The 14,316-nt window shown below is 29.4% G+C and overlaps 2 protein-coding genes and 1 pseudogene across 2 annotated transcripts; all 3 read left to right on the top strand.

Annotated features, from left to right (window-relative positions):
- The first annotated feature begins 188 nt into the window (after nucleotides 1-188).
- LOC127258032 (zinc-finger homeodomain protein 1-like) lies at nucleotides 189-1,528 on the top strand (annotated as a pseudogene).
- Nucleotides 1,529-5,882: 4,354 nt separating this feature from the next.
- LOC127258034 (zinc-finger homeodomain protein 1-like) lies at nucleotides 5,883-6,446 on the top strand. The gene has a single exon (XM_051284672.1). The coding sequence runs from the start codon at nucleotides 5,883-5,885 to the stop codon at nucleotides 6,444-6,446; it is 564 nt and encodes a 187-aa protein (XP_051140629.1).
- A 4,393-nt stretch (nucleotides 6,447-10,839) lies between these two features.
- On the top strand, nucleotides 10,840-11,403 carry LOC127258035 (zinc-finger homeodomain protein 1-like). The gene has a single exon (XM_051284673.1). It carries the CDS (start codon nucleotides 10,840-10,842, stop codon nucleotides 11,401-11,403), a length of 564 nt encoding a protein of 187 aa, XP_051140630.1.
- Nucleotides 11,404-14,316: the final 2,913 nt, after the last annotated feature.

Consider the following 14,316-nt stretch of genomic DNA (forward strand, 5'->3'; position numbering starts at 1 on the left):
TATAGTAAATAATTCTCTTCACCCACAATTTTATTATTCATACTTTAACCCCTCGAACAATATACAACGTCTAAAGTATTAATTGTGTCAGGTTAATAAATGCAAATAGTTAAGAAACTCAATCTCTATTTATGTTTCGATTATTTTAATTAATATAATTTTCCAATATTTTGAATAGATTAGGTCGTATGGTGAAACAGTACGGTAAGTAGTTATCGGTTATTAGCTCGGTGTAAATAATTTTAATTAAAAGGTTGAATAATAATGAATTAAGGTGGTTTTTCAGATTTTAGTTGAATTCATTTAAAGAACAACTCGAAAATAGTGTAAAGGAAGTTCGGTCCGGTTTAACCAAATAAAAATAGTCATCAATTTTAAAAATTTAAAATATCATATCAAATATTTATGTATTACTAAGTATTTTATTGGTCAGAAAGTGTAAGAGATTTTTTTTATACTTTTTGCCTTTTGATTTTACATAAAAAATAATTGTATATATTTGTAATATAGATAAAAGTTAAAAATATTTTGATATGAATTTATGATTACTTTCTCTAAAATAAGAAAGAGATATTTAGATTTAAAATAAAATAGACAAAAATAATAAAAAGAATAATTTGAATTTATACGAAAAAGTATTCTCTTTGTGCGAGTGTAACTGTTAACTTTGTCTTCTCTGGACTGGACGACCCTTGTAATTGCACTACAAAACAAAAAACCCCCTTTAAATTGCACCCACTCCCACTCCCACCCCACCCCACCCCACCCCTCGCTATTTCCCCCTATTTAAGTGCAGCAATGCCTCGCCATTTCCCATCCACCATCACCTCCATCGCTTAGCCATTTCCCCTCCGCAACTGCCTCCATGAGTTTCAGCGGCAATTGGGAAGCAGAACTTAGGGTTTCTGTAGAGGATAACGGCAACAGCTCCGCTGCCGCCGCCTGGAATAGGAGGGACCAAACAATGCCGACCATGTTCAGGTACATGGAGTGTCTGAAAAATCACGCTGCCGCCATCGATGGGTACGCCCGAGACGGCTGCGGCGAGTTTCTCGCCGCAGGAGAGGACGGCACCATCGAAGCCCTCCGGTGTGCGGCCTGCAACTGTCACAGGAACTTCCACAGGAAGATCCACTTGCAGCATCAAGCGATGGGAGAGGAGCTCACGCCGCCGCGGGCTACAGTGGTCCAGGCGGAGGAGGGTGGTGCCGCCGGAGGAGACCACCGCCCGGCCGGGAAGAGGAAGAGGTTCAGGACCAAGTTCACTCAGGAACAGAAAGAGAAGATGCTGGAATTTGCAGAGAGGTCGGGCTGGAAAATTCAGAAGCTCGGGGAATCTGAGGTGAAACGTTTCTGTGAGGAGATTGGAGTAAAGAGAAAGGTGCTCAAGATCTGGATGCACAACAACAAGTACCATCCCAACACCCTGCCCAAGAAGATTGAGCCCGCCGCTGCTATTGCCGCCACCCCCGCCGACACCATGACTATCAACATCAACTCCGCTGCCACCGCCGACGACGAGAACTGAAAAAGACTATCCATCCATCGATCCATCAATCCATCCATCCATCCATATCTATTTTATATGTTTTTAGTTAAAATTATCATCTAGTGTTGTTTCCCTTTGCGTTTGGTTTTCTTATCATCATCATCGTAATAATATATAATAAGATTTTTAATAACCTAGCAGGCTCCGATTATTTATTTTTACTGCACCATATTTTTCTTACTTAATTGTTACAAACATGAACATCACCGGCACGGTGGCGCGGCCACAACGGCGCAAAAATGTATGGTGGTGACCGGCGACAGTCGATGTCTAGGGTTTTAAAGTTTAAGTTAATTTTTGTTTGGTGAATATTTTTGCATCGCCGGAGGCCGGAGATGGGAGTGGTCGCCATTGGAGGAGAAAGGACAAGAATCTAAAGTGAACTTACAATTTTATCCTCTCGATATTTTATTTATTATTTTTTATAAGTCGTGAATTTATGTCGTAATTAGTTTGGTGTTTACACCTAAGTCACATTTTATCATAAATCGTAATTAGTATTATGATACTATTTTAATATTACATCAAACTCGCACGTGACAATAACATAATGTCGCATTGACTTCTCTCAATATTTTATTTATTATTTATAGTATATTGTGAATTTGTATTGTAACTAATTTGATATTACACCAATAAGTCGCAATTAGTATAGTGTCGCTATTTTGATATTACATTAAAATCGCACGTGTCAATAACATAATGTTAATTGTTTGCCCTCGATCTTTTAATTATTATTTATTGTAAATCGTTAAATATTTTTGTCGCAACTAATTTTATATTACACCTAAATCACATCTTATTATAAGTCAAAATTCACTATTTTTATATTATATCAAAGTCGCACGTGTCAATAACATAATGTCACATTATTTTCCCTCGATGTTTTATTTATTATTTATCATTAATTAAGACGTAAATTTTTGTGGTAAGTTATTTGATACTATACTAAAACTCATATTTTTATCATAATTAGTATAGTAACATTATTTTGATACTACACGAATGTCGCACATGTCAATAACATAATATTGCATTGTTTGGAGTTTATACAATTTATCAGTGTGTATATATATATATTTTATAGTAGCATCATGGAAAGACATGTTACCATCAATAATACTACATTAGATCGCATGATTGAGTGCAATTTAGTATACTTGGTATTAAAATTGAATGACTAATGAAAATAATATTCAGCATTCTTCATATAATAGAACAAATGTGAGAATGGATAGATACCACACAATTGACTTAATTGTTTCCTAATTAACTACTTTAAACATCGCATTTTAATCCTCTAATGCCAAAGTTCGCGTGTGCGATTGCATAATGTGACATTATTCGAATTTGTATGATTTCACTGTAAACTTATACTGAATATTAACTTGGAAAGACTTACTACTATTACATGCATTCAAAATTTAGAATTTAGTATCGCACGATACCATATCAAAACTTGTTATATGAATTAATATAAAATTAATTATCAATCATAATTTTTGTTTTTATTTTTTACTTATTTATTCATATTTAAAATCTATTATTCTATTTAAAAATTCGAAATAAAAAACGGAATATTGTATTAATGAAAATGTATATATATACTTATCCCTATTTTCGTTACTTTTTTAAGAATTGCAAAGTACCAAAATAGTGATGTGGCCTTCAGAATTATTATTGTGCATTTAATAAAATTTTATTGTCATTGACACTTATTTTTCTGTTTCTTTATGAAAATTCGTGAGTATGTTTCGGAATTAATACTTTTGTATTTAAGAAAATTTTCCATTGCTAGCATCAGTTTCCTGTCACTTTCGGAAAGATTGTGAAGCGCCAAAATAGTTCTTAAACATAAGATTGTGCTTAAATATATTTGAAAATATTTTGGAGTTTTGAAGTAGTAAAAAATTAAATAAATAAAAAATTATTTATTTACACTCCAAATTACTTTTGACTTTATTCATATATAATACGACCAAAGTATAAAAATTATGATTTTTTCAAAAAAATATGATGAAAAAGTATTGAAAAAATAATTTAAAATAAAAAATTATGACTAAATTTAATTAACATCCGATAATTATAGGGTGTGTTAATTGTTTTCTAATTTTAAACAAAAAATTATTTATTCACTTTGTACTATTTTTAATGAAAATATATTATTTTATCATATAAAATGTTAAATCAAAATACTATCTAACCAAAATTTAAATAAAAAAATTAAATTTCAAATAAAAACCAAACAAAATTCTTATATATTGAAAAATATGAGGTGCTGCTTACTTTTTAAAATCACAACTATGTTATTTTATTTTAAAATAATAACAAATATGTTTCTATTTAAAATATCATATTCAATTATCATTTTAACACAAAAACACAAACAAACAATTAGTAAACAATTTCGATAAAAATATATGACGTTTAACTATTAATTGTTTCTAAATAACAACCAATTAGTAAACAACCCTAACTTGAATAGATTAGACTGTATCGCCAAAATATTTTCGAGTAGTTATTGGTTATTAGGTGTAATAAAAAATTTTCTGAGTCTCAATGCATATTAGATTGGACAAATTTTAATAAAATTATTGAAATACTATTTCATCATAAAAAATAAATTATTTATAAAAATTGATATATTTTTTTTTATCATAAAAAAGAAATTATTTTATAATTAATGATAGATAAATGTGACTATTATCTTAGGTTGAGATATGTACATGCTATATATTATTTTATTTTTAATTTTAATAATATTTAGATTCAAATAATTATATACTCCATTATTTTAATTATATTTTAATAAAAGTGAATATTATAAATTTAATTAGCATTGGATGACTTAAATAAATATCATATATTGGAAAATTTGAGGTTCAATTCACTTATTATTATTATTTGTGTTTACAATTTAATAATTTTTTCCTATCTACTGTAATATATATAGCAAATATGTTTATTTTTAAAATATCATATTTAATTATTATTTTAATTTTAAAAAATGCAAACACACAAACCATCAATTAGTAAACAATCTCGATAATATAAAAGACGTTAGAAATATTAATTTTACCCGAATAATAAATTTAAACAGTTGGGAAACCCATCCTTATTTATATTTCCGTTATTATAATTATTGTATCGCTAATAGTTTGAACGGATTTGGTCGTATTGTTGGTCGTATTGTTTAAAAAGGTTGAATAATAATGAATTGCGGTGGTTTTTAATTATTATTTTGGTTGAATTTAATTAAAGAAAATCTCGAAAAGGGTTTAAGAAAGAAGGTCTTGTTTGGATTTTGTTCCGAAGTATTTTGGTGGTTAAAGAATAGTAAAATATAAAATGATTAAGGGTTTTTTCACCCAATTTTATTTTTGACACCATTCTCATTATATATATTTTATTATTTCGCAGAAGTTTACATTCAATATAAAATACATTTTTTATATTAGGAACATAATTCTCTATATCTCACAAACAAATCATAAAAATAATTTTTTATATAATTCCTAAATTATAAAATAATTAAATGATTATTAATATTATAAATTTGAGGAAAAGAATATATACATCTTTCACTCCATAACAGTTGATATATTTATATTTTTAATAAATTTATCAGTACATTATATATTGTCTCATAATATAAAATATGCATATCTATATTATATATATTGTATTAATTATTGTATATATTGTAATATTTAAATAATATTTATGAAAAATTGTCATGTATTTTCACATTATTTGAACTACAATTTCCTAATTAAAAAAAAAAAACCAATACAAAGAAATAAAATACACATATACATGTGCTCAGTTTGCCTTTTGGTTTACTGGGGAACTAGCAAATCCTGAAATTCACAAGCGGCTGCGGCCGTTACTCGTTGCACAGACAATAATATAATAGATTTTCTTACATTGCCGGAATATAGTTGAAATCGTCCTTGTTCCGACAAAAAAATAAACAATAAAAATTACATTAATAAAAATATTTATAAAATTATCATAATTAAAAATATAATATCAAATATTTATTTATATTTTAAAATAAAAAACATTCAAAAAAACAGTGCACCGGAGAAACTGAACTCATACCCAAAAAAAAAAAAATCGAACAAACACTGCCTTAAAAACAGTTGAAGGCCACTCCCACCCCCATCCCACCCCACCCCACCCATGGCTTCGCCCTCTATTTAAGAGGTGTCCGCCTGCCATTTCCCCACAGCTCCAATCGGCAATTGGGAACAGAAAAATTAGGGTTTCCGCAGAGGATACCGGCAACAGCTCCGCCATCGCCGCCGCCTGAAAGAGGAGGGACCCGACAATGCCGACGATGTTCAGGTACATGGAGTGTCTAAAGAATCATGCTGCCGCCTTCGACGGGTACGCCAGAGACGGCTGCGGCGAGTTTCTCGCCGCTGGAGAAGACGGCACCATCGAAGCCCTCCGGTGCGCGGTCTGCAACTGTCACCGGAACTTCCACCAGAAGATCCACTTGCAGCATCAGGCCATGGGAGAGGAGGTCACACCGCTGCGGGCTATGGTGGTGCAGGCGGAGGAGGGTAGCGCCGCCGGAGGAGACCACCACCCGGCCGGGAAGAGGAAGAGGTTCAGGACCAAGTTCACTCAGGAACAGAAAGAGAAGATGCTGGAATTTGCGGAGAGGTCAGGCTGGAAGATTCAGAAGCTCGGGGAGTCCGAAGTTAAACGTTTCTGTGAGGAGATTGGAGTAAAGAGAAAGGTGCTGAAGGTCTGGATGCACAACAACAAGTACTATCCCAGCACCCTGCCCAAGAAGGTCGAGCCCGCCGCAGCTATCGCCGCCACCCCCGCCGACACCATGACGATCAACATCAACGCCGCTGCCACCGCCGCCGACGAGAATTGATTAGAGACTGTCCTAATTCCATCCATCCATCAACCCATCCATCCATATCTATTTGATATGTTTTTAATTATAATTATCATCTACTGTTGTTTTCTTTCTCGTTTGGTTTTCTTATCATCATCATCATAATAATATATAATAAGATTTTTAATAACCTAGCAAGCTTCGATTATTTATTTTTATTACACTTAATTCTGCCATGTTCTTCTTACTTAATTGTTACAAACATGAACATCACCAGCACGGCGGCGCGGCCACAACGGCGCAAAAATGTATGGTGGTTGCCGGTGACAGTCGATATCTAGGGTTTTAAAGTTTAAGTTTTTGTTTGGTGAAGTTTTTTTGCATCACCGGAGGCCGGAGATGGGAGTGGTCGCTATTGGAGGAGAAAGGACAAGAATCTAAAGTAAAATTACAATTTTATCCTCTCGATTTTTTATTTATTATTTTTGATAAGTCGTGAATTTATGTTGTAATTAGTTTGGTGTTTACACCTAAGTCGCATTTTATCATAAATCATAATTAGTATTGTGATGCTATTTTAATATTACATCAAACTCGCACGTGACAATAACATAATGTCGCATTGACTTCCCTCAATGTTTTATTTATTATTTATAGTATATTGTGAATTTGTATTGTAACTAATTTGATATTACACCAATAAGTCGCAATTAGTATAGTGTCGCTATTTTGATATTACATTAAAATCACGCGTGTCAATAACATAATGTCAAATTGTTTCCGCTTGATATTTTAATTATTATTTATTGCAAGTCGTTAAATAGTTTTGTCGCAACTAATTTTATATTACACCTAAATCACATCTTATTACAAGTCAAAATTTACACTATTTTTTTATTATATCAAAGTCGCACGTGTCAATAACATAATATCACATTGTTTCTCCTTGATGTTTTATTTATTATTTATCATTGATTAAGTCGTAAATTTTTGTGGTAAGTTATTTGATACTATACTAAAACTCATATTTTATCATAATTAGTATAGTAACATTATTTTGATACTACACGAATGTCGCACATGGCAATAATATAATGTTGCATTCTTTGGAGTTTATACAATTTATCAGTGTGTATATATATTTTTTTCTAGTAGTATCATGGAAAGACATGTTACCATCAATAATACTACATTAGATTGCATGATTGAGCGCAATTTAATATCGAACGATTTAGTATTAAAATTGAATTACTAATGAAAATAATTTTCAGCATTCTTCATATAATAGAGCAAATGTGAGAATGGATATATACCACATAATTGATTTAATTGTTTCCTAATTAACTACTTTAAACATGGCCGTTTTAATCCTGTAACGCCAAAGTTCGCCTGTGTTATTGCATAATATGACATTATTCGAGTTTGTATGATTTCACTGTAAACTTATACTGAATATTAACTTGGAAAGACCTACTACTATTACATGCGTTCAAAATATAGAACTCATATCGCATAATAACATATCAAAAGTTGTTATTTGAATTATTATAAATTTATTATCAATCATAATTTTTGTTTTTATTTTTTAAGAATCTTATATTTAATATTTATTGGTTATTTATTTATTCATATTCAAAATCTATTATTCTATTTAAAATTTGAAATAAAAAACGGAAAATTGTATTAATGAAAATGTATATATATGCTTATCCCTATTTTCGTTACTTTTTAAAGAATTGCAAAGTACCAAAATAGGGATATGGCCTTCAGAATTATTATTGTGCATTTAATAAAATTTTATCATCACTGACACTGATTTTTCTATTTCTTTATGAAAAATCGTGAGTGTGTTTCAGAATTAATAATTTTGCATTTAAGAAAGTCTTCCATTGCCAACATCAGTTTCCTGTCACTTTCGGAAAGATTGTGAAGCGCCAAAATAGTGCTTAAATATAAGATTGTGCTTAAATATATTTGAAAATATTTTGGAGTTTTGAAGTAGTAAAAAATTAAATATAAAATAAAATTATTTATGTACACTCCAAAATTACTTTTGACTTTAATAATACGACCAAAGTATAAAAATTATGATTTTTTTAAAAAAGTATGATGAAAAAGTATTGAAAAAATAATTTAAAATATACTTTTGTTTTAAATAATAAATAATGAAAATTATGTCTAATTTTAATTAACATCGGATAATTTTAGGGTGTGTTAATTGTTCTTTAATTTTAAACAAAAAATTATTTATTCAGTTTGTACAATTTTTAATAAAAAAATTATATTTTATCATATAAAATATTAAATCAAAATACTATTCTAACCAAAATTTAAATAAAAAAACTAAATAAAATTCTTATATATTGAAAAATATGAGGTTCTGCTCATTTTTTAAAATCACAACTATATTATTTTATTTTAAAATATAACAAATATGGTTCTATTTAAAATATGATATTCAATTATCATTTTAACAAAAAAATACAAACAAACAATTAGTAAACAATTTCGATAAAAATATATGACGTTTAACTATTAATTGTATCTAAATAACAAACAATTAGTAAATAACCCTAACTTGAATAGATCAAGCTGAATGGTCATAAAACTTTTCGAGTAGTTATTGGTTATTAGGTGTAATAAAAAATTTTCCGAGTTTTGATACATATTAAATTGGACAAATTTTAATAAAATTATTGAAATATTACTTTATCATAATAAATAAATTATTTATAAAAATTGATATATTGTTTTATCATAAAGAAGAAATTATTTTATAATTAATGATAGATAAATGTGATTATTATCTTAGGTTGAGATATGTACATGCTATATATTATTTTATTTTTAATTTTAATAATATTTAGATTCAAATAATTATATACTCCATTATTTTAATTATATTTTAATAAAAGTGAATATTATAAATTTAATTAGCATTGGATGACTTAAATAACTATCATATATTGGAGAATTTGAGGTTCAATTAACTTATTATTATTATTATTATTATTATTATTATTATTTGTGTTTCCGATTTGATAATTTTTTCCTATCCACTGTAATATACATAGCAAATATTTTTATTTTAAAAAATCATATTTAACTACTATTTTAACTTAAAAAAATGCAAACACACAAACTATCAATTAGTAAACAACCTCGATAAAATAAAAGACGTTAGAAATATTAATTTTACCGGAATAATAAATTTAAACAGTTGGAAAACTCATCCTTATTTATATTTCGGTTATTATAATTATTGTATCGCTAATAGTTTGAACGGATTTGGTTGTATTGTTAAAAAGGTTGAATAATAATGAATTTTGGTGGTTTTAATTATTATTTTGGTTGAATTTAATTAAAGAAAATCTGGAAAAGGGTTTAAGAAAGAAGGTCTTGTTCGGATTTTGTTCAGAAGTGTTTTGGTGGTTAAAGAGTAGTAAAATATAAAATGATTTTGGTGTTTGTTCACCCAATTTTATTTTTGACAAAATTCTCATTATATAATATTAATTTTTATATTACAAATATAATTCTCTATATCTCACAAACAAATCATTGATTTTTTATATGATATTTTTAGTAAAAATATTTTTTATATATAATTCTTAAATAATTAAATAATTATTTAATATTATAAATTTGAGGAAAAAAATATACTTCTTTCATTTCATAACAATTGATATATTAGTATTTTTAATAAATTTATCACTATATTATATAATGTCTCATAATATAAAATATATATCTACATTATATATATATATTGTATTAATTAGTATATATATTGTAATATTTATGAAAAATTGTCTCGTATTTTCACATAATTTGAACTACACTTTCTAAATTTAAAAAAAGAAATAAAAATAAAAATACAAAGAAATAAAATACACGTATACATGTGCTCAGTTTGCCTTTTGGTTTACCGGGGAACTAGTAAATCCTAAAATCCACAGGTGGCTGCCCCGTCACTCGCTGCACAAACAATAATATAATAGATTTTTTTACATTGCCGGAATATAGTTGAAATCGTCCTTGTTCTGCCCAAAAAATAAACAATAAAAATTACATTAATAAAAATATTTATAAAATTATCATAATTTAAAATATAATATCAAATATTTACTTATATTTTTAAAATAAAAAAATTCAAAAAACAGTGCACCGGAGAAACTGAACTTATACCCAAAAAAGAAAAAAAAAAAAAAATCGAACAAACACTGCCTTAAAAACAGTTTGAAGGCCCCAACCTCACTCCCATCCCCACCCCACCCCACCAATGGCTTCCCCCTCTATTTAAGAGGTGTCCGCCTGCCATTTCCCCACAGCTCCAACCGGCAATTGGGAACAGAAAAATTAGGGTTTCTGCAGAGGATACCGGCAACAGCTCCGCCATCGCCGCCGCCTGAAAAAGAGGGACCCGACAATGCCGACGATGTTCAGGTACATGGAGTGTCTAAAGAATCATGCTGCCGCCTTCGACGGGTACGCCAGAGACGGCTGCGGCGAGTTTCTCGCCGCTGGAGAAGATGGCACCATCGAAGCCCTCCGGTGCGCGGTCTGCAACTGTCACCGGAACTTCCACCAGAAGATCCACTTGCAGCATCAGGCCATGGGAGAGGAGGTCACACCGCTGCGGGCTATGGTGGTGCAGGCGGAGGAGGGTAGCGCCGCCGGAGGAGACCACCACCCGGCCGGGAAGAGGAAGAGGTTCAGGACCAAGTTCACTCAGGAACAGAAAGAGAAGATGCTGGAATTTGCGGAGAGGTCAGGCTGGAAGATTCAGAAGCTCGGGGAGTCCGAAGTTAAACGTTTCTGTGAGGAGATTGGAGTAAAGAGAAAGGTGCTGAAGGTCTGGATGCACAACAACAAGTACCATCCCAGCACCCTGTCCAAGAAGGTCGAGCCCGCCGCCGCTATTTCCGCCACCCCCGCCGACACCATGACGATCAACATCAACGCCGCTGCCACCGCCGCCGTCGAGAATTGATTAGAGACTGTCCTAATTCCATCCATCCATATCTATTTGGTATGTTTTTAATTATAATTATCATCTACTGTTGTTTTCTTTCTCGTTCAGTTTTCTTATCATCATCATCGTAATAATATATAATAAGATTTTTAATAACCTAGCTAGATTCGATTATTTATTTTTATTGCACTTAATTCTGCCATGTTCTTCTTACTTAATTGTTACAAACATGAACATCATCGGTACGATGGCGCGGCCACAACGGCGCAAATGCATGGTGGTGGCCGGCAACAATCGATGTGTTGAGTTTTAAAGTTTTAGTTAGTTTTTGTTTGGTGAATTTTTTTGCTACGACGTAGACCGGAGATGAGAATGGCGGCTATTGGAGAAGAAAGGACAAGAATCTAAAGTAAAATTATAAGTTTATCCTCTTGATATTTATTTATTATTTTATATAACTCGTGAATTGATGTCGTAATTAGTTTGGTGTTACACCTAAGTCGCATTTTTATCATAAATCGTAATTAGTATTGTGATGCTATTTTAACATAATGTCGCATTGATTTTCCTCAATGTTTTATTTATTATTTATAGTAAATTGTGAATTTGTGTTGTAACTAATTTGAGATTATATCAGTAAGTTGCAATTAGTATAGTATCGTTATTTTGATATTAAATTAAAATCACACGTGTCAATAACATAATATCACATTTTTTCTCCTCGATAATTTATTTATTATTTATCATAAGTCATGAATTTGTATTGTGACTAGTTTACAGAAAAGTCGTTGCATTTGATCATAAGTTGTAATTAGGATAGTAATGCTATTTTGATATTACATCAAAGTCTCCCTGTCAATAACATAATGTCAAATTGTTTCCCTTCGATATTTTAATTATTATTTATTGTAAGTCATTAAATATTTGTGTCTTCGATATTTTAATTATTATTTATTGTAAGTCATTAAATATTTGTGTCGTAACTAAATTTATATTACACCTAAATCACATCTTATTATAAGTTGAATTTACACTATTTTTATATTATATCAAAGCCGCACATGTCAATAATATAATGTCACATTGTTTCCTCTCGATGTTTTATTTATTATTTATCATTAATTAAGTCGTAAATTTTTGTGATAAATTATTTGATATTATAATAAAACTCACATTTGATCATAATTAGTATAGTAACATTATTTTGATACTACACGAATGTCGCACATGGCAATAACATAATGTTGCATTGTTTGGAGTTTATACAATTTATCAGTGTGTATATATATTTTTTAGTTTTAACATGGAAAGACATGTTACCATCATTAATACTACATTATATCACATGACTGAGCGCAATTTAGTATGGCACGACTTAGTATTAAAATTGAAAGAATAATGAAAATAATTTTCAGCATTCTTCGTATAATAGAACAAATGTAAGAATGGATATATACCATATAATTAGCACTGCATGACTTAAATAAATATCATATATTGGAAAATTTGATGTTCAATTCATTTTAATTTTATTATTATTATTATTATTATTTGTTTTTACAATTTAATAACTTTTGTTCACTCTACTGTATATATATAGCAAATATGTTCATATTCAAAATATGATATTTAATTATTATTTTAACTTAAAAAATATAAACACACAAATCAACAATTAGTAAACAACCTTAATAAAATAAACAACGTCTAAAATATTAAATTTTAATTGAATAATAAATTTAAACCGTTGAGAAACCCATCCACGGAGACGAAGGGCTAGGGGATGACCCCCAACTCCTACAATATAGGACTTTTTTAATATAAAAAATAATAAATTTATGTATTTTTTTATTACTTTGTCTCCATATTTTTCAATTTTTTTTATGTTATAGTGTAAAAAATAATAAATTTTTTATAGTTTTGTTGATTTATACTTTTAGATTTTAATTTTTTAGTAGAAATTATTGAATTTTATTAAATATTTCTATAAAAATATAATTTTTAGATATTTTTTCTCTTTATTTTTTTGTTTGTTCTGTTGCATTAGGAGAAACTAAACATTACAATCTCAAATAAAAAAAAAAATGAATTGACATTTTTTGTTATCACAATTGTAATATTGAAAATCGAGATGGTTCAATTCGAAATCAAATAAATGATCTGATTAAGAATCGCAATCTCCTTGACTCTATAGATATATATATAATAATGATTTTAATTACTTAGCTAGCTCCGATTATTTATTTGTATTGCACTTAATTTTGCCATATTCTTCATACTTAATTTTTACAAATATGAACATCACCGGCACGGCGTGTCCACAACGCCCCACATGCATAGTGGTGGTTGGTGACAGTCGATTCGGCGATGTCTAGGATTTTAACGTTTTATTAGTTTTTGTTTGTTGAATTTTTTCGCATCGCCAGAGGCCGGAGATGGGAGTGGCCGCTATTGGAGGAGAAATGACAAGCATCTAAAGTAAAATTACAATTTTATCATCTCGATATTTTATTTATTCTTTTTGGTAAGTCATGAATTTATGTCAAAATTAATTTGGTGTTACACCAAAGTCCCATTTTATATATCATAAATCTTAATTAGCATTGTAATACTATTTTAATATTACGTCAAACTCACACATGAGAATAGCATAATGTCGCATTTTTTCCCAAATCATTTATTATTTATAGTAAATTGTGAATTATAACTATTTTGATATTACACAAAATTCGTATTTTATTATTAGTCGCAATTAGTATAGTATCGCTATTTTGATATTGCATCAAAGTCGCACGTGTCAATAACATAATGTCGCATTATCTCCCATCGATTTATTTATTATTTGTCATAAGTTGTGAATTTGTGTTGTGACTAGTTTTGTGTTACAACAAAATCGCATTTTTATCATAAGTCATAATTAGTATAGTAATG

This window comes from Andrographis paniculata, unplaced genomic scaffold (genome assembly GCF_009805555.1).
Source record: "Andrographis paniculata isolate CXL003 unplaced genomic scaffold, ASM980555v1 Contig59END, whole genome shotgun sequence".
NCBI classification, from domain to species: domain Eukaryota; kingdom Viridiplantae; phylum Streptophyta; class Magnoliopsida; order Lamiales; family Acanthaceae; genus Andrographis; species Andrographis paniculata.

What these genes read in the sequence shown, in the direction of transcription:
- LOC127258035 (XM_051284673.1), top strand. Translation starts at nt 10,840, where the DNA reads ATGCCGACGATGTTCAGGTACATGGAGTGTCTAAAGAATCATGCTGCC.
- LOC127258034 (XM_051284672.1), top strand. Translation starts at nt 5,883, where the DNA reads ATGCCGACGATGTTCAGGTACATGGAGTGTCTAAAGAATCATGCTGCC.